This window comes from Acomys minous, assembly GCF_964271855.1.
Source record: "Acomys minous genome assembly, chromosome: 12".
Lineage (NCBI taxonomy): Eukaryota > Metazoa > Chordata > Mammalia > Rodentia > Muridae > Acomys > Acomys minous.
In genome coordinates, this window is record NC_140493.1 from 3,279,215 (window position 1) to 3,299,137 (window position 19,923).

At 50.3% G+C, this 19,923-nt stretch overlaps 1 protein-coding gene across 1 annotated transcript in view; it reads right to left on the bottom strand.

Annotated features, from left to right (window-relative positions):
• ATF1 (activating transcription factor 1) overlaps window positions 1-18,982 on the bottom strand; it is a 34,724-nt gene extending 15,742 nt beyond the window's left edge. The window contains exons 1-3 of the mRNA XM_084751509.1: window positions 18,682-18,982; window positions 14,203-14,301; window positions 2,289-2,389 (exon numbers count right to left, since the gene is read on the bottom strand). Of these exons, the coding sequence (XP_084607635.1) occupies window positions 2,289-2,389; window positions 14,203-14,295 (194 nt within the window). The 5' untranslated portion in view covers window positions 14,296-14,301; window positions 18,682-18,982. The remainder of the gene's footprint in view (window positions 1-2,288; window positions 2,390-14,202; window positions 14,302-18,681) is intronic.
• Between the last annotated feature and the right edge of the window lie 941 nt (window positions 18,983-19,923).

The following is a 19,923-nucleotide window of genomic DNA, read 5'->3' on the forward strand; positions in this document are numbered from 1 at the left end:
TAACCACTGAGCCATCTCTCCAGCCCCCTAATAATACATTCCCCCCTCCTTTAGCTTTTAGGGTTTTACCCAACTCCTCAAATTGTCACTTTGTTTTTGGGGGGGGGGGGTGTCCTGAAGTACTGTGTGTTAAGTAAATAAAGTCTGGTCCTGAGCTTGTGCTTTGGTGAGACGGTGGCCTAGAATCCAGGAATAAAGTAACTAGGAATGTGCCCTTGAACGGGGTGCTTGGACACAAACCCTTTGCTGCCTATGCACTGTGACGTTTTTTTTTTTTCTTTTTTCGAGACAGGGCTTCTCTATGTAGCCTTGGGTGTCCTTGAACTCACAGTAGATCTACCTGCCTCTGCCTCCTGAGTGCTGGGATTACAGGTGTGTGCCACTGTGCCCATCTGACACTTTTTTTTTTCCGAGACAGGGTCTCTCTGTGTAGCCCTGGCTGTCCTGGACTCACTTTGTAGACCAGGCTGGCCTGGAACTCACAGCGATCCGCCTACCTCTGCCTCCCGAATGCTGGATTAAAGGCGTGCGCTACCACGCCAGGCCTATCTGACACTCTTATCCTATCACATGCTCCTGACCAAGGGAGCCAAACATGGATCAAAACCAGTACAAGTGAGCCTGCTCAATCTTCCCTATTTAAGAGATGGTTATCTCAGCTACTTATGGTGGCTCAGGTCTACAATTGCAGCACTGGTGACAGCTATGGCAAGGAAAGTGCAGTGAGCTTGAGCCAAGCCTGGACTATTGATTCTGTCTCAAAAAACATAAATTAATTTCTATTTTGGGGGGGAGGTGGGGTGGGGTGGGGTGGGGATAGTGGTGTTCAAGACAGGGTTTCTCTGTGCAGCCTTGGCTGTCCTGGACTCGCTCTGTAGACCAGGCTGGCCTCGAACTCACAGTGATCCGTCTGCCTCTGCCTCCTAAGTGCTGGGATTAAAAGTGTCCGCCACCACGCCCAGTAAAATTATGTTTTAAAAATCTGGTTATTGCAGCTGGTGAGATGGCTCACTTCTGCAGAGGACCTAAGCTCCATTTTCAGCTCCCATGTCAGGCAACTCATAACCACTAGTGACTCCAGTTCCACAGCCTTGGGCACCGCATTCACTCGCACATACACAGAACTAAAGATAATGAGGACAAATCCTTTTAAAGTTATACTAAGTTAACCCATCTGTCCATTAACTGTTGATTGAATAGAGTTCAAGTTCCAAGTAGCTAGTTCCTAGTTCCTGGCCTTTTTTTGATAGACCTCCTCTTCCTCCCTTGCCTCCAGCCCTATGTCCTCCATCGTCCACCCTGGACTCTTAGCTGGGGGGCTCTTGTGCTGTCTTACAAACAAGGTCAAGCAGCGCCACCCCAACTCTTGTAGTTACTCTGCAGCAGGGCTGACCCACACACCACCCAACCCCCCACAGGCTGACACGCTTCCGTGTTCTCATTCCTCCCACCAAACGGTCATCAGGTTTGTTCAATTCTACCCTGGATTATCACTGTAAATGGGCCCTAGACATATCCACCTGAAATTACAGACAACTCCAAAGGCTTTCTATCTGACTGTCTTTACAGATCCCCACTCACGGAACAAATAATTATGTGGTACCTGTCATCACAGAGAATAACACATGGCCATGTCCTTCAATAACATGGAATATTACGGAGCTACAAGGATGGCTCAATGATTACTCTAGCAGAAGGCCCAGGTTCAGTTCCCAGCACCCACCTGGCAGTTCACAACCACCTGTAACTCCAGTTCCTGGGGAATCCAACACCTTCTTTTAGACCCTTGAACCCACAAGCACATAAGTGAAACGAAGCCAAAAGTGCCCACACTAACAAGGTAAGTACTGAAAGGGTGCTACAGAGGGGAGAGCATCTTGTCGTGGGTCAGCCAGGAAAAGTGACCGGAAGCTTCTGGTGATGGAGCGCAGGAGTTACGCTCAATGTGGAGGCATCTCAGACAGGGAACACAGGGCCTAGACAAAGCTCACGCCAACTTCTACAGTCTGCAGTCCTTCCTGCTTTTATGAAGCTGTTACAAGTTAAAACTACTAGCAGGGCGTGGTGACACCCACTTTTAATGCTCACCCTTAAAAGGAAGAGAGCAGGCAGGTCTCTGTGGGCTTGAGGTCAGCCAGGGTTTCTTTCACAGAAAGACCTTGTTGCAAACACACTATTTCAGTCTAGACTCCTCAGCTTACTCTGGTCCCGGCCTTTCTAGGATTCACTTCCTTCCCTAACCAAGAGACACACCCTTAGATGTTCACATTTGGTGGTGGAGCACTGACCTGTAGGACGGGCGCCGGGCCAGGATCCCGTGAGCTTTCTGTGAGGAGCCAATGCTGTCAGATGAGTCCTGAGAGTCCTCACTCTCTGACAGAGACGACACCTAAAAATCAGAACTCATTTTAATAAGAATCTAGTTCTTACTTTCAAATCCATGTGTGCATCTTGTCTAAGACAAAGGGTAGGAGTGCTCCAGGAGCACAAGCAGCATCAGTCAACGCACACACACACACACCAGACGATGGCGCACACCTTTAACCCTGTTATCCCAGCACGCTGGGAGCAGAGGCAGGCAGATCTCTGAGTTCAAAGTCACTCTGGTCTACAAAGCAGTTTCAGGGCAGAGAAACCCTATCTCAAGAAACCAAGCTGGGCGTGGTGGCGCGCGCCTTTAGTCCCAGCACTTTGGGAGGCAGAGGTAGGCGGATCGCTGTGAGTTCAAGGCCAGCCTGGTCTACAAAGCGAGTCCAGGGCAGTCAAGGCTACACAGAGAAACCCTGTCTCTGGTTAAAGAGAGGGGATGAGGGAGAGAATACTTTAAGAAAAGATCAAAAATAAGGGAACCAGGTAAGTGGGCTGCCTTGGGAAAACTAATGAAGGCAGCAACCAGCTGTGTCACATGATGAGCTGGTGCAAGCAACAGACAGGTGTCACTACAGTGTATCTGACTGTAAGAACTGTACTGGTCAGTACATCTAGTTACATAGTTAAAAGAACCAATACATGTATGGCACTTTATATGGCAGACACAGTAAGTATTAACTTTTTTTTTCTTTAAAGACAGAGTTTCTCTGTGTAGCCTTGGCTGTCCTGGACTCGCTTTGTAGACCAGGCTGGCCTTGAACTAACTGGCCTGAACAGTGATCTGTTGCAGGATATTTGAGCCCATTGTGATGATCCCTGAGATTGTGCTGTAAAAACCTGCCCTAACACACCTTTAATCCAGGAGCTTTCTGTTTATTGTAAACAGGTGATTAAGGTGTGGTTCGGCCAGCCCTAGCACACACCTTTAATCCAGGAGCTTTCTGCACCCTGGACTTCATGAAGTCCACCCTAGGTCAAGAGGCAGAACAAGAAACCAGCTGGCAGGGGTTACAGAACAGGAGGGCTTTAGTTGTGGGGTGCTTAAGGCGTGTGGAAGCAGAAGGGGCTCTTCAGCTTTTAGGGTCTTTATGCCTTGAGCTTCTCAGCTTCATGGCCTTGGGTTTTTTGGCCTTTTCCTCCTGGCTGTCAGCTGGGTGCTTTCTCTGCCTCTCTGAGCTCGCAGGTTTTCATTCAGCATCTGGCTCCTGAGTCTCTATTGGTAAAAACAGAATGTTCTGGGATTTTCTATAGAACAACAGCAATCTGCCTGCCTCTGCTTCCCTGAGTGCTGGGATTAAAGGTCAGGCCTATGTCTGTTGCTTCAGCCACTTTCAGTTTGTCCCTAAGTTTACTTCGTGTTTTCTCACTACACTCTAATTTCTAAAGCGAAGGCAGTTAAGTCTCTTTAATGACACTGGCAGCAAACAGGATGGGACTCTTCAACAGTTTCAAATCTGTGCAGCTAGCTGCCACCTGTCACACAGAAGAGCAAACCAAGGTACCCTACAGCCATGTCACACTGCAGGGACCCCTGCATTTGAGAGTTTGAAGTTGCTTCAGCTAACAGCCAGACTCTGGCTCAAAACAAAACAGTACACTACTCAGACAACACTGTCAGTCACTGTGTGCCCAGGAGGAAAAGGGCTGCTACACTTTCCTTCTCAGCAGCTCACCCTGCCATTCCTTGCAGCCAGAAAAGTCTCCTCTCTATTCAGGGCCAGTCCTTCCTCCCTCCGGGACAAATATTCCTTTCCCCTCTCCCTCATCCTTCATCTCCTCTTTGTCTCTTACTCCCTGCCCTCTGTGGTAATTAATCTCCTTCATGCTGAGAACTTGTCTTGGTGTGCTGTCCTTTCCTCAGGCTCAGTCAGAATAAGTAAACTCTTCTATGCCAAACCGGCTCCTCTGTGGGTGTCAGCCAGAGCCAGACGATGCTACAAAGAAAGCTCTCCTTCATTAATCTCCGAGAACACAGGCCATTTACCAATGGGAAGGCACTTTTTTCTCTAACACCCTTACTGCAGGTTTTGTTTTTGTTTTTAAGAAAGAAGGAAGGAGACAAATACAGAAGATGGTGAAACGACAGGAAGGACAGCTGAAAAAAAGCCACGAGCAATCCTAGCATTTACCAAGGGAGGGACTACAATAGCCTATGTAACTCTCTCTATAAACACACGCATGTAATTTTAACGAATTTTTCTCATCTGGGCTGATATGCCCTTTAAGAGCCAAAAATTACCTAAAACAAAACCACAATACCAGACATATGCACGCTTTTAACTCAGCAGAGGCAGGCACGTGGATCTATGAGTTCAAGGCCAGCCTAGACTACAGGGCTAGTTTCAGGACAGCCAAAAGTACACAAAGAAACTGCCTCAAAAAACAAACACAAAAGCATCACATCAAACTAACCAAACAAGAAGCCCTCCTTTGAGTTGGGGCTAGAGCTATCCAAGAGTTTCCCCTGACCCTCCCCCCAGACAGGCTGTATGGCCGAAGACACCCTAAACTGGACCTGGTACTGACCCAAAAGCCCCATGCCTCAAGTTTAGTTTCTGTGGTACCTGAAGGCAGAAGGGAAGGAGCAACAGTCCTACGCGGCCATGGTGCCTATGAAGCACAATGGCCAGAACAGCAGACAGGCTGAGGGCGCAGCAGTGGCCCACAGGCTGAGGGCGCAGCAGTGGCCCACAGGCTGAGGGCGCAGCAGTGGCCCACAGGCTGAGGGCGCAGCAGTGGCCCACAGGCTGAGGGCGCAGCAGTGACCCACAGGCTGAGGTCGCAGCAGTGGCCCACAGGCTGAGGGCGCAGCAGTGACCCACAGGCTGAGGGCGCAGCAGTGGCCCACAGGCTGAGGGCGCAGCAGTGGCACTCCCTCCTCAGCAGTGGCCCACACCTCTCTAATTTGACTTAAGGCCCATCCAGCAAGAGGGAAACCATGCCTGATACTGAAAACCCTTACTAAGCACTCGGTGCTGGTGAAGTCTTGGTTACTGGAGGACAATCTACAACCCTTCATTTACCAAACAAACCAGCACAAGCCCTAAAGCAGCCTGAAGCACTGTCCTTACACCCACAGAGTTCAGTGTAGTCTTCACCCCTCACCAAGGAACAACAGGCAAAGAAACTACAACCAGCAGGGCGCAGTGGTGCAGGCCTGTAATATCAGCACTTGGGGAGGCAGAGGCAGGTAGATCTCTGTGAGTTCGAGGCCAGCCTGGTCTACAGAGTGTGTTCCAGGATACTCAGGGCTACAGAGAAAGCTTGTCTGGAAAAAAAACAAAAAACAAAAACAAACAAACAACCAATAGAAAACTACAACCCACCAAAATGCAATGGGATCCCAGTCCCAATGCACACATCTACAAAACACCCCCACACCTAAGGGAACACTGAGGGCGATGCGGTGGGAAGACTGTGAGACCCAGGCGCCCGGGTGCTGGCTGTGAGAAGCTCTATGGACACGAGGCCTCACTAGCATGGCTCCTCAAATGTGAGCTGAACAAGAGTGAGACCAACAGACACGCCAACAGATGAGGAAAATCCCACAGGGCTTCAGCCCTGCAGAGAGCTACAGGTAACTGAAGAAAGCTATATAGGAGATGCAGCCATCCCCAGGAAGAGCACACCAATTTGTAGCTGTTCTGGTGCCTCCTTGGGCAAAGGGGGAAGCAAGCACACACACGGTACAGACACACATGCCATACGGAAAGCACCATATACATAAACCAAACAACAGCATTACAGGACTGAACAGGCTATATTTAGAAATATAAATGTGTGTATATACATATGCGTAACAATTAGTGAAGAGAGCCAGGCATGGTGGTGCGCGCCTTTAATCCCCGCACCCTGGAGGCAGAGGCAGGTGCATCTCTGGGAGTTAAAGGCCAGCCTGGTCTACAAAGCAAAACCAGGACAGGCACGGTTACACAGAGAAACTCTGTCTTCAAAACAAAACAAAAACAAAAACCCAATTAGTGAAGAGGATATGAACGTGAAGGAGAGGTATATGTGAGGGTTGAGCGAAGGGAGGAATATGATTAAACTATCATCTCTAAAAAAGGGGGAAGAGCATGGGCCTAGGGCTCGCAGGCCACGACTCCTTGGGTTCAGTCCCTAACATCCCCCTCAAAGAAACATGGATGGAGGAAAAGAGAGGAGAGGTTGCATGTCAGGATAAGAAGAATGTCCTCAAAAGTCAGAAAAGTATAAATATGAAATAAAGATATATTTGAATTTTAAATAATCGTTAGACTTATCAACAAATGAAAAAGGATTGGTGATTTTTAGAGCTAAAGAACAAAAAGACAAACAGAAAACATGAGAGGTTAAGAGTCACGGAGAGAAGGCTCAGAGGTAAAGGGCACTGATTGCTCCTCCAGACGTCCTGAATTCAATTCCCAGCAACCATATGGTGGTTCACAACCATCTATAATGTGATCTGGCGCCCTCTTTTGATGTACATGCAGGCAAAACACTGTGTACATATGATAAATAGATAAATCTTTAAAAACAAAAAAACAAAAACAAAAACAAAACAAAAAAGGCATGGAGCGCACAGGAAGAGTGAAGACAGCCAGGTGTGGTGGTGCACACCTTTAATCCCAGCACTCAGGAGGCAGAGGCAGGTGGATTGCTGTTGAGTTCCAGGCCAGCCTGGTCTACAAATTGAGTCCAGGACAGCTAGGGTACAGAGAAACCCTGTATCCAAAAAAAAAAAAAAAAGATTAAAATAAAATAAAATTTTAAAAAGGGAGAGAGAAGACACAAAGGGAAAACGCGGTAGCAATAGAAGTTGGAGGAAAAGGAAAACTGGCAAGGCACGGGAGAGGAAGGCTGCAACTCTCGAGCCCAGTGAAGTCAGGGTTCCAGCATACTTAACAGTTGTTGTGGGGGTTGCTGACATAAAGACAGTTTTTTTCTGACACCACCCCCTCCCCAAGGGTTTCTCTGTGTAGTTCAAGCTGTCCTGGAACTCAATCTGTAGATGAGGCTAGCCTGGAACTCACAGAGATGCTCCTGCCTCTGTCTCATGAGTGTTCTACTACCGCCTGGCTTAAGTGTATTTTCTCCCTTCATTTTTTCAGGACAGGGTTTCTCTGTGTAGCCCTGGCTGTCCTAGACTTGCTTTGTAGACCAAGCTGGCCTCAAACTCACAGCGATTCTCCTGCCTCTGTCTCCCAAGTGCTGGGATTAAAGGTGTATGCTACCACGCCCGGCTCCGGATAAATATTTTAAGAATATTAAGACAGCAAACAGGTGGATGGCTAGCCTGGTCTACAAAGCGAGTCCAGGACAGCCAAGGCTACACAGAGACAGCAATGAGGCAGGCTAGTGGTAAGAGCCCAATGTATATAGCAAGTGGGGGACTGTGTTACAGTGAGGGCGTCCTAACTACCTGTCTGGACTTCTAATTCTGCCTTACTGTAATCCTGTCAGGTGGCCTTCCGAGTCCTCATGTCTTTAAATTTCTTAGCAACCCTTTAGTGACAACTCCAAAAGGTACACTAATCCTATTTAAACATGACTACTGTAAAGATGGCATGCACGACTCTTCTTAGAAGCCAGTCCCGCATCTTCAGGGCGCCTTAACTCTTTTCTCATTGTTTCTTAACCATTGAGCTTTTAAAACTCCACTCGAGTGATTTTACTAGCTATGCCATCTTGCTGGCCCTTAATCAATCTCAATCTCTCTCCTTTTCTGAGAGAGGGTTTCGCTGTGTAGCTTTGGCTGTCCTGGACTTGCTTTGTATACCAGGCTGGTCTTGAACTCACAGAGATCCACCTGCCTCTGCCTCCTGAGTGCTGGGATTACAGGTGTATGCCACCATGCCTAACTAAAAATCTCTTTTAGTAAACAACTCTGTATTATATTGGCTAAACCTGAAATTTTTTCCTCTGGTAAAGAGAAGGAAAGAAGGAAGGAAGGAAGGAAGGAAGGAAGGAAAGAAAGAAAGAAAGAAGGAAGGCAGGCTGGCTTTACTTAGTGGAAGGCACTCTAAGGAACTAGGCTGCTGTGGGCAGCAGCATGGAGCTGTTTCCAGCATCAACAGGACAGACAGCAATCCAAATACTCAGGAAGCCTACTGACCTATATATAAAATGAAAAGAACTCCAAACTTAAAAGGTCTCCGGAGGCAGAGGTAAGGGAAGAAGAAACTCAAAGCCAGCCTGGGCAACATTCAAAGTCAGCCTGGTCTACAAAGTGAGTTCCAGCTAGGGTGATACACAGCAGCTGGGGACAGCGTTAGCAGCCTGCCACCTGTCAGTTTAGTAACACGTGCACCCTAAGACACAATTACCACCTCAGGGCTTGTGTGTGAGACAGCAGAGTAGATCACACTGCCGCCATGTGACACAGTCCCAACTGACAGGACCTTAGACAGAGACTGCTAGACATCAGAAATCACAAGTGCAGAACAGCAGCAAAGCAGGGAACCTAGGGAACTGAACAGAGGAGAGGCAGCACAGCCTGTGCTCCCTGAGGCGGCTGGGAGAGCACCTCATCTGAAAGGCTAAGTTGGGACGCGGAGAGACAAGCTGACTGAAGACCTGGTGAGCAGTGACTCTTCCAAAGAGACCAGCCAGCAGCGGAGGGAAGGTCTGTTTTGTTACCCACTCTCCAGACAGTGGCTGGGAGCCATCTTGAAAGAGAACCTGTTGTTAGAAATAACTTTGGAGTCCTGAAGACAAGGAAAACTCACAGCTCAGGGGCCCTGAGGCTACAGCCACAAGCCAAAGATCAGCAGACAGCTCCACTTGCGCCAGGCCTGAGAAGCTGAGCGGTGAGCCCTTGTCTGTAGGGAATGTAAACAAGGTTTTGTTTGCACCCCAAGTGTGGGGTGAGACAGACTGTGTGAAGGGGACTCCTCATGCAGGGGCACAGTCTTCGCCAGTTTGATAAACTCTAAGGTTTATGGGAGAGTATAAACAGTCCAAAATAATAAATACCAATCGCACTAATTCTATTTTTAGCTTTTCGGAGATAAGGTTTACCCTGGCTGTCCAGGAACTTGCTTTGTAGACCAAGCCTCCCTCTGCCTCCCAAGCGCTGTTAACACTTTTAATGTTAATTATGTTTTTACGTGTATGATGTTTCCGGATTGTGCGTCTACGCACTGCATGCTCGGCGCCTGCAGAGGTCGGATTCCCTGGCTTACAGACAGCTGTGAGCCGCCGTGGCTGTGCACCAGACCCGGATCCTCCGCAAGAGCAGCCAGTGCTCTTAACCCCTGCGCCATCTCTCCAGCCCTAACATCTTCACTTTATTTTTAAATGCCTTGACATCTTCATATTCATCTAATTTAGCTTATATACATTTTTCATTTTTAAAAAACTTCTAAAAATTATTTTTATCTTAGTTTAAATGTAAGTGGTTTTTTTTGTTTTTTTTTGGTTTCTCAAGACAGGGTTTCTCTGTGTACCCTTGGCTGTCTTGGACTCACTTTGTAGACCAGGCTGGCCTCGAACTCACAGCGATCCACCTGCCTCTGCCTCCCGAGTGCTAGGATTTAAGGCGTGCGCCACCACGCCTGGCAAATGTGTTTTGCCTGTATGAATGTCTGTGCCCAGAGAGGCTAGAAGAGGCAGCATCAGATCCTCTAGAAGTACAATAATATAAACAATTATGGGACAGGGTTTCTCTGTGTAGCCTTGGCTGTGCTGTACTCACTTTGTAGACCAGGCTGGCCTTGAACTCACAGAGTGCTGGGATTAAAGGCGTGCGTCACCATGGCCAGAGAAAAGCATGGAAAAGTAACCCCACAGAACACTTACTTCCTCAATTACCAGATTTAATGGCACTAAAATCATCAAAATGATGGCTTCAGAGAGGATGCAAAAAAGCAGATGAACGAAGTAAACGGAGATGGCTCAGCGGTTAAAAGCACTGGCTATTCTTCCACAGGTCCTGAGTTCAATTCCCAGCAGCCACATGGTGGCTCACAACCATCTGTAATGAGATTTGATGCCCTCTTCTGGCCTGCATGTAAGACAAGAGCTAGCCAGAGTACTGAGTGGCACCACTCCTGCTGGGACCTTGAGTTTGACCCTAGCTCCCATATACTAAGGTGGAGGGCAGCTGAGACGGCTGCTGTTCCCCTCTGACCCACAGGGATACACATGTGCACTCATAAACACAGACACAAAGCACTAAACAAAACAAAATCAACTGTGCCAGGAATGGTGGTATGCACGCCTGTAACCTCAGCAAATGGGAGCTGGGCAGAAAGACCGCCAAGTTTAAGACCAGCATTGTCAACTTGAGACCTTGTTTCAACAACAGAAGAGAAGGGACAGCAACAGGAAGGAGGGGAAAAGTTAAGGTTACAGAACTGAGGTGAGAAGTAAAGGCACAGAGGCAGTTCCAGGACAGCCAGGGATTCCCAGAGAAACCTCGTCTCAAAACAACAACAAAGGCACAAACATCATACCTTCAGTGAAATTCTGAGGCAAATTATACAAAATTCAGGCAAAGGGGCATGCAAGCACAAGAGGGGGTTAGAGCCACAGATAGACAGGACCAAAATAAAGCTTTTCCAGTGGATGTGATGGCGCACGCCTCTAATCCCAGCACTCTGTGAGGCAGAGGCAGGCAGGTGTCTGTGAGCTCAAGAGCAGCCTGGTCTACAAAAGGAATTCAAGACGGCCAGAGTTACACAGAAAAACCCTGGGAGGTTATGTGGGGGTGGGGGGTGGGGGTGGCAGGGGGAGCTTTCCCATGGCACACAGTTAAAACGGTGAGATTTAGCCGGGCATGGTGGCGCACGCCTTTAATCCCAGCACTCAGGAGGCAGAGGCAGGAGGATCTCTGTGAGTTCGAGGCCAGCCTGGTCTACAGAGCGAGTCCAGGACAGCCAGGGCTACACAGAGAAACCCTGTCTCAAAAAACTAAACAAAACAAAACAAAACCCGGTGAGATTTGAGAACAAAGGAAACAACATCTCTGTGTAGAAACACCACATGCCATAAAACCATGAGGTAATACAGGTCACACTCTCAAAATGGCCAGCCATCTTTTAAAATTGACAAAGAAGGGGCTGGACAGATGGCTCAGTAGTTTGGGACACTTGCTGCTGCTCTTCCAGGACCTGGATCTGGTTCCCAGCACCCACACTGGCAGCTCCGGTCCCAGGGGACCCCACTTCACTTCTGAAAGCACCTGTACGTAGCATGGCCGACTCCCATGCAGACACAACACACAAAGATAAATAAAATCCTTACAGAAGATGACAGAGGGGAGGAGGGGCAGTGGTGCTGACAGCGACTCCAAGGGCCCTATGACCTTTCCTGGCTTATGCGAAGGCCAGGACAGCTCATCTTTCCCCATCAGACTCAGGTCAGGCTTGAATGGCAAAGCACGTATCTCAGCTGATCCTGAAGACTAACTCACTGCACTGGACCTCTTAGATCTGAGGAACACCTTCTGCGGGGCTAAGATACTACCCAGCGCACAAAGCCCAGGAACTGCTCTCTATGCCGGTGACTAACATGCAGAGAAGAACCAAGCAACCACCTCACAGCAGCTTCAAGTGACGAATAAAGACCCAGGAATGACGCACCTAAGCTGAGGGCTGCTGTAAGGTGAACTAGAAGAAACCTCTCCTGCCATGGCTCAGCAGAGCTAACCATGTGCAAATGCCACACTACCAAAAGCAACCCGGAAGTCAGCGCAAGTCACGCCAACCCCATGACCGTCCTCACAGAAGCAGAAAATCTGTCTCACACTTACATGCTACAGAAATGGGTGCAGCTAGTATGCAGGTTTCTCAAAAAACTAAAAATAAAACTATCATATGACCCAGCATTCTATTCCTGGAGGCATGCTGGAAGGGCTCTCAGTCAACACCACACAGCCATGTTCACTGCTGCAGTGTTCATGAGGAGGCAGGACCAGCCTAGACGCCCGCTCGCAAATGGATGAAGTCGATGAAGCAAGAGACACACGACTCAATTTATTCAGCCATAAAGAACATGACATCAGCCGCAACGGTGGCCATGTCTGTTACCCCAGCACTCAGCAGGCAGAGGCAGGCGGAGCTCTGTGACTTCTAGGACAGCCAGGGCCACACAGAGAAACTCTGTCTTTTGTTTTTCAAGACAGAGACAAGGCTGAGCTCAAGGCCAGCCTGTCGTGTAGACTGTGTTCTAAGACAGCCAGGGCCACACAGAGAAACCCTATCTTGAGATAAAATGTGTATGCTGCCTTGAAAATTAACAACCTTCAATTTCACCTCACCTTTTGTTGTGTGTGTGTGTGTGTGTGTGTGTGTGTGTGTGTGTGTGTGTGTGTGTGTTTGGTCGGTTTTTTGAGACAACGGTCTTATGTAGTCCAGTTGCCCTCAAGCTTAGTGTGAGGCTGAGGATGACCTTGATCTCCTAAGCTTCCTAGCTCTACTTCCAAGTGCCAGGATGGAGCGTGCGCCGCCATGCTGAGGTACTTGTCCTGCTGCTGTGGTAAACTGCCCAACAAGAAGCAACTAAGGGCAAACAAAAGCTTTATTCCACTTTATAATTCTAAGGGATACAGCACATCATGCAGAGAAAAGTGTGAGGGCCAGACCATGCCGGGCCCACAGTCTCTAACTCTCCAACCAGGGATCCGATGCCCGCTCCCAGCCTGACTGGCACCTTACACACACACACACACACACACACACACACACACACACTCACTCACTCACTCTCACTCTCTCAGCAGTTATCTCAGTATGTGAAGGCTGAGACACAAGGGCCACCAGTTTGAAGCCCCTTTGAGCAACACGGTGAGTAATGAAAACAAAGTGCCCAGGGCTAAAGCCACAGCTCAGTAGTAGATCCTCTGCCCAGCAGCCTGGGCCTGGGTTCAACCACCAGGAAAAGGGAAGAAAGGGGGAGAAGGGAAGCAAAGGGAGGGGGGGAGAGGACAGGGAGGGGCGACTGACTGACTGAACCTATAACCCAGAGCCACCCCAGACAAGCATTGCCGGTTCAGTGTCCAGCACCTATGTGGTGGCTCACAACCGCCTGTAACTACAGTTCCCAGGGCACATAGCTTGCACGTAGCACACATAAATTCACAATGTCATGCACATATATACATAAATAATCTTTAAAAAATAAACTTCGGCTAGATGGCTCAGAGGTTAAGAGCACTGTCTGCTCCCCCAGAGGTCCTGAGCTCAATTCCCAGCAACCACATGGTGGCTCACAACCGTCTATGATGAGATCTGGTGCCCTCTTCTGGTGTGCAGGCATACATGCAGGCAGAACACTGTATACATGATAAATAAAATCTTTAAATAAATAAATAAACTTGAGGGAGCTGTTACTCATCCTAGAATTTGTCTACTCTTTTTGTTCCCTCACACTCTTAAATTTTTGTTTGTTTGGTTGGTTTTTCAAGACAAGGTTTCTCTGTGTAGTTCTGGCTGTCCTGGACTCACTTTGTAGACCAAGCTGGCCTTCAACTCACAATGATCTGCCTGCCTCTGCCTCCCTGAGTGCTGGGATTAAAGGCGTGCGCCTGGCTCTCAAATTAAATTTTCATCTCTACATTCAAAGCTTCAGTGATGTTGCTGTTAACACAGACTATGCTGACCATAGTAGTTATAAAGCTATCACACACCATGAACCACGCTGCTCCTGGGGAAGTATGTTGTCTTCCAGTGTACGCACTGACCACACACTGCCTTGCTTAAAGATTCAAGATACCACTGGGCATGGTGGTGCCTGCACACCTGCAAACCCAGCGCTTGGGAGGCAGAGGCAGGCAGATTTCTATGAGTTCGAGGCCAGCCTGGTCTACAAAGCAAGACTAGGACAGTCAAGGCTACACAGCTCTTGTCTCACCTGATGGACTATCTGAGAAATGTGAGTTCCCGGAACCGTGGAGCCAGGCTGAGATGCAGTCTCGGAAGTGTTGCTCTTGTGGGAATCTTCCATAATCAACTGAAAGGAAAAAAGCCAGGCATTACAGAAGGTTAGCAACCACTATAGTCCCAGGAAATCTCACCAGCCAGCTGCCCTTCAGCAGAGAACTGGCGCTGCAGTTTAGAGCAGTCTGAAACACCAGAATATGTTTCTAAATAAAGGGTCCTCCTAACGATGGGAGAAGATCTGCTTCTCCAATCTAGGGAGGGGTCTAATTTTATCTATAGCTTCATAAAGATAATTTGTTAGGGCCTGGAGTGGTGGTGGCACACGCTTTTAGTCCCAGCACTCAGGGAGACAAGTGGCAGGTGGAACTCTGTGAGTTCAAGGCCAGCCAAGGCTACACAGAGAATCCCTGTCTTGGGGGGAAAAAGTCTAACAAACACACACATTCTAAAGACCAAATGATCTATTTGCTTGCATGTATGTGTGTATGTCATGTGTTTGTCTGGTGTCCCAGGAGGCTGAAGTGGGTGTTAGATTCCATGGGACAGGAGCTATGGACCCTGTGGGTGCTGAGAACTAAACCCAGGTCCTGGAAAGAGCAGGCAGCATTTTTTGCTTTTAAAGATTTATTTATTATTATGTATACAGTGCTCTGCCTGCGTACCCCTGCAGGCCAGAAGAGGGCATCAGATCACATTATAGAAGGTTGTGAGCCACCGTGTGGTTGCTGGGAATTGAACTCAGGGCCTCTGCTGAGCCATCTCTCCAGCCGCTGCAGCCAACGCTCCCAATCACCATCTCTCCAGTCTATGAAAATGTTAGTTGTATTGGAAATTTTTTTACTTCATTCACCTTTCTTTTATATGCACTGGTTTGCCTGCATGTATGTCTAAGTGAAGGTGTCAGATTAGTTACAGTTGTGAGCTGCCATGTAGGTGCTGGGATGTGAACCCGGGTTCTCTAGAAGTCAGTGACTGCTGAGCCATCTCTCCAGCCGCTCGTATTTTGGAGTTTTTGAGACAGGGTCTATCTATCCTTGGCTATCCTGGACAAGAGATCTGGCTGCCTCTGCCTCCAGAGTGCTGGAATGAAAAGTGTGTGTCACCTGGCCTGGCTTATCCTACCACTTTTAGATGTCCAGTTGTGTTGGCTACAGTCACATTTGCACAATCGACCCCAGACGTTAGTAACTGTCCTCCTCCACAAGCCCCAGCAACTACGGTTTCTACTGCACTCCACACCTTCCCACAGGAGAGCCAGAGGGAGTCTTTCCGTGGCCACCTAACCACCAGGTGGAAGGGGACCAATTCAGCCACATGTAGCCTGTGTCAGGACTGTCGTGGCTTTAAGTGTGAACACCACCGCAGGAATGTCCGTCACACACTGTTTGTCCTGCCATCTACTGACAAATGCTTGGGTTGCTTCATCTCCCGACTGCTGTGAATGGTTCAGCTACAAACAGGGGTAACAGTTCTCTCTTCAAGACCTGCTGTTGCTGGGCATGGGGACGAAGGTAGATCTTAGACCAGTGGTTCTAACCCTCCCTAATACTGCAACCCTTTAATGAATACATGCTGTGGTGACCCCCCCATCATAAAATTATTTTTGTTGCTATTTCATAACCGTAATTTTGCTTTTTATAAATTACAATATAAGCACTCAATAATGCAGGATATCTGATATGCAACCCCTATGAAAGGGTCATTCAACACCCAGGTTGACAACTGCTGCCTTACAGTTTGAAGTTAGTTTGGTTTATATAGTAAATTCCAGGACAACTAGTACTACATCAAGACCCTGTCCTGAAAAAACAACAACAGCCAGGTGCGGTGGCGCACACCTTTAATCCCAGCACTTGGGAGGCAGAGGCAGGTGGATCACTCTGAGTTTGAGACCAGCCTGGTCTACAAAGTGAGTCCGGGTCAGCCAGGGCCACACAGAGAAACCCTGTCTGGAAAAACCAAAAAAAGAAAAAAAGAAAAAACAACAACTAAGACCCTGCTCTCCACGCACCCTTCCTATGTGCTCCTCGACCACACTCTCACTCTGCCGTGCACCCGAGGGCGTGCGGCAACCGAGCGGCTCACACCCCTACCACACGTTAGAATTCAGCGACAGGTTCCCCATGCCCCTGCCAGGACTTGCTTTTTTTTTTTTTTTAAACAAAGCACAAAACAAGAACAAGGTGGCACTGGACAGTGGTTCTGCCCTTTCTTTGTTTTTAGTCTGGCCTCTAACACGCTGAAAACTGGGATTACAGACATGTACCTTCACCCCTGGCTTACAAAACAACTTTTACTCTCCAGGTGTAAGCTATTGTTAACCACAGAAGAAAAGGCACACAATCCCCTTCTGCAGATAGAGACTTCAGCCAGGCAATGGTGGCCTCAGGGACTGTCATGAGTGAACAGTGAACACCAAGCAGAGTCGTCACGTGGTGAAAGCCTTTTCCCTTCCATGGAAATGCTGAGCCGTGGCAAGCCTGGGGGAGGGAGCCCCCTGACGCATAGTCTCCACAACTGTTAGTCACACGTGGAATCTCTCTCAATCCTCACCGTGCCTGGCTAGCTGCTTCTCACACGAGGCTTTCCAACACACGACAGCACTATTCCCTTCCTCCTGGGGAGGCTGACTTCTGTGACTCCATGACCCTAGGCTGGCCTACAAGCTGACTGTGCGCCCGAGCATACTTTCTCTCTTCTTAAGGCACCTACCACAGTTCTCTCATGGCTCATTTTTCTCTCACCACTGGAATATAAGCCCTAGAAGACAACCAGCGCATCCCTTCCCTCCACAGCACCAACGCCTTCATTTAACCCCGTGAACAGAACCACATGCTACCTCACTGTACCTAAACCTGATGATGTAACGGCTCAAACATCACTCCACCCAGCTGAGGTACAGGGCCCCTGAGGCAGAGAGACTTACCCGCATGACTTACCCCCTCTCAGCCCTACATGAGAATTGGGAATTCACTAAGCCCATGCCAGCTGCGGTAGGTTTTTCACTTGACTACCATTTCCGGTGACAACAGTTGTGTCCAACAGGGAGAACTTTAAGCGCTGTCATGTCCAACTTTTGAGACAGGGTTTCTCTGTGTAGCCTTGGCTGTCCTGGATTCGCTTTGTAGACCAGGCTGGCCTCGAACTCACAGCAATCCACCTCCCAGGTGCTGGGATTAAAGGCGTGCACCACTATGCCCGTCCGCAACCAGCATCTTAAAACTATTCACAAAATTTCGGGACAAACGCGTTTTGCAAACATAAATACTATACAAACTCTCATCACAGGTGAGGACAGTTTTACAAAGTCCCCATCATACCTATGCTGAAATGGCCTCACGTCAAGAGATCCTTCAAGGCGTGGGGCCCAGTGCTCTTCAAGGCGGAGCTGCTATGAGTTCTAGGCCAAACTGAGCTACACTGAGTCTAAGGCCGGTTGGGGATGGAGTATGAGGCCTTTTTCAAACGAGCACGCACCACAAAGGCTAACACTGGGCTGGAGAGATGGCGGTTAAGGGACTTACTGCTTTCATTGGACCGCAGGGCCAATTCCTGGCACCAGCCACAGCCTCTAACTCCAGTTCCAGATCTGACTGACACCCTCTGGCCTCTTCAGGCACCTGCAGGCTGGTGGTGCATATAAACTTATGCAGACACAGACAGACAGACAGACGGGGACACACACACACACACACACACACACACACACACACACACACGTAGGCTTGGTGCTCAGTACCTAGAGCTCAGAGACAAATCAGCCTGCCTCTGCCTCCGGAAGAGCTGGAATTAAAGGCGTGCGCTACCATGCCCTGCAATAAATAGATCTTAAACAAAATCAAAAAACTAACGCTAGCAGTGTTCGAAGCCAGCTTGGACTATACAGTTTTTTGTGTTGTTTTGTTTTTAAGGTCAGCTTGGGAGGCCCCGTCACAGGGCAAAACTTAAAAGGCTGCCATGACCCAGACACGGCGACCATGTCTTTGAAGTGCTGCACCAGGAACCCCACAAAGCAAATCCCGTCTCAAAAAGGGAGGGTGTAAGAAAAAGCGGCTACCGAGACCCCGAGTTTCCATAAGTTCGGCGGCCGGCTGCGACACACCCGGAAGAAGAGCAAAGCGAGCCGTGCGCCACCACCGCGCGGGGTGCCTCGGTTTCCCCGGAGCGTCGCCGGGCAAGCGGCCCCGCTGCGGGACTCCGCCCCGGGCTCTTCCCGCCCTGCGCGCGCGCCAGCCACGGGGAGCGGAGCCCAACGCCCGAGCGCTCGGGAGGCGAGGCGCGCGGGGGCCGGAAGCAGGCGGGTGAGCGAACGAGCGAGCGCGCGGCCCGTCCTCGCCCCCCCCCACCGCCCCTCCCCCACCGCCGGGCCGCGCGCGACCCCCGGCCGGCGCGTGGCCGCCGCCATCGCGTCCCCGCCGTGCCGCCCCGCCGCCCCCTCCCCCACCCTCACCTGCGGAGCCGCCTGGCCGCTGCCCGGGGCGGGAACGTCCACTCCCCCGTCCCAGGCGGCGCCGACCGCGCTCCTCCTCGCGTCCCAGCCGCACACCGCGGCGGGGTGGCGCCGGTCCCTGGGGGTCCGAGGCGGGGAGGACGCGCTGTAACCTGAGAGCCAACTGTCCCGGGGCTACCGTCTCCCGGCCGCGAGGGGCGTCTCCGCCGGCATGATCTCCCTGCACCGGGCCGGGGGCTAGGGAGGGGGGCCCAGCAGTGCGCGGGAGCGGGAGGGAGGGGCGGGGCCTGCGCCGGCCGGCCTGCCTGCGTGCGTGCTGCGTCACCGCGCGGTCACGTGCCGCGCCGCCATCTTGGCCGGCCGGGGGCCCCTCCCGGAAGCGCGCGGCTTGGCGCGCGCAGTTCTTTGCTCGCCCGCCGGCCGTCCGCGGCTCCGCTACTCCTGTTTTGAGAATTCCGTCCGCCGTGCGGTCTCTCACCTGGCCGACGTCGAGGCGAAAGGGCGTTCGAAGGCTTTTGTTCCTCCCCACCCCCGCCGTGCTTGGCCTCGGTCCAGCACCACAGGAGCGGGGTGTGACCTGTAATCCCAGCCGGCGGAGGCAGGAGGGTCGGAAAGTACAGGTTGGGCTGGGGAGGAAGCAGCGTAGTAGAGCAGTTTACCCAGTATGGTTGAGGTCCTTCCTGGGTTTGGCTCCGTAACAAAAAGCTCAGGCCGGGTGTGGTGGCGCCGCCTTTAATCCCGGCACTCGGGAGGCGAGGCAGAGGCAGGGGGATCTCTGAGTTCGAGGCCAGCCTGGTCCACAAAGTGAGTCTAGGACAGCCAAGGCTACGCAGAGAGACCCTGTCTCGAAAAACAAGCAAAAAAGTAAATAATAGAGGCACCTGCCTTGAGCTAAAATCCCACAAACCGCCTATTTTGCCTAGTCCCCGTTTGCCCACTCGTCCCTGCTGAGCTCGGCACACCCTTTTCCTTCCTTCTGGATTCCCACCAATGGGATGAGAGTCACTACCACCTGAGCAGGGATAACATTCAGTCCTTTCTGCCCCTGTGTGCGCTAGCCCAGTTTGTTCACGGGCTTCTTTGCATCACACCAAGATGATTCTTCCCCAGCACGGAGCTGACCTGAGCGGAAGGCGGTGGATGTGCTAAGTACCCAAATACCCAGGGCTGGCTTTGAGACAAGCTTTGCAGCAGTAGACCGGCCTGGTCACCTCAGGGTGACTTCAAATTTGGGACAACACT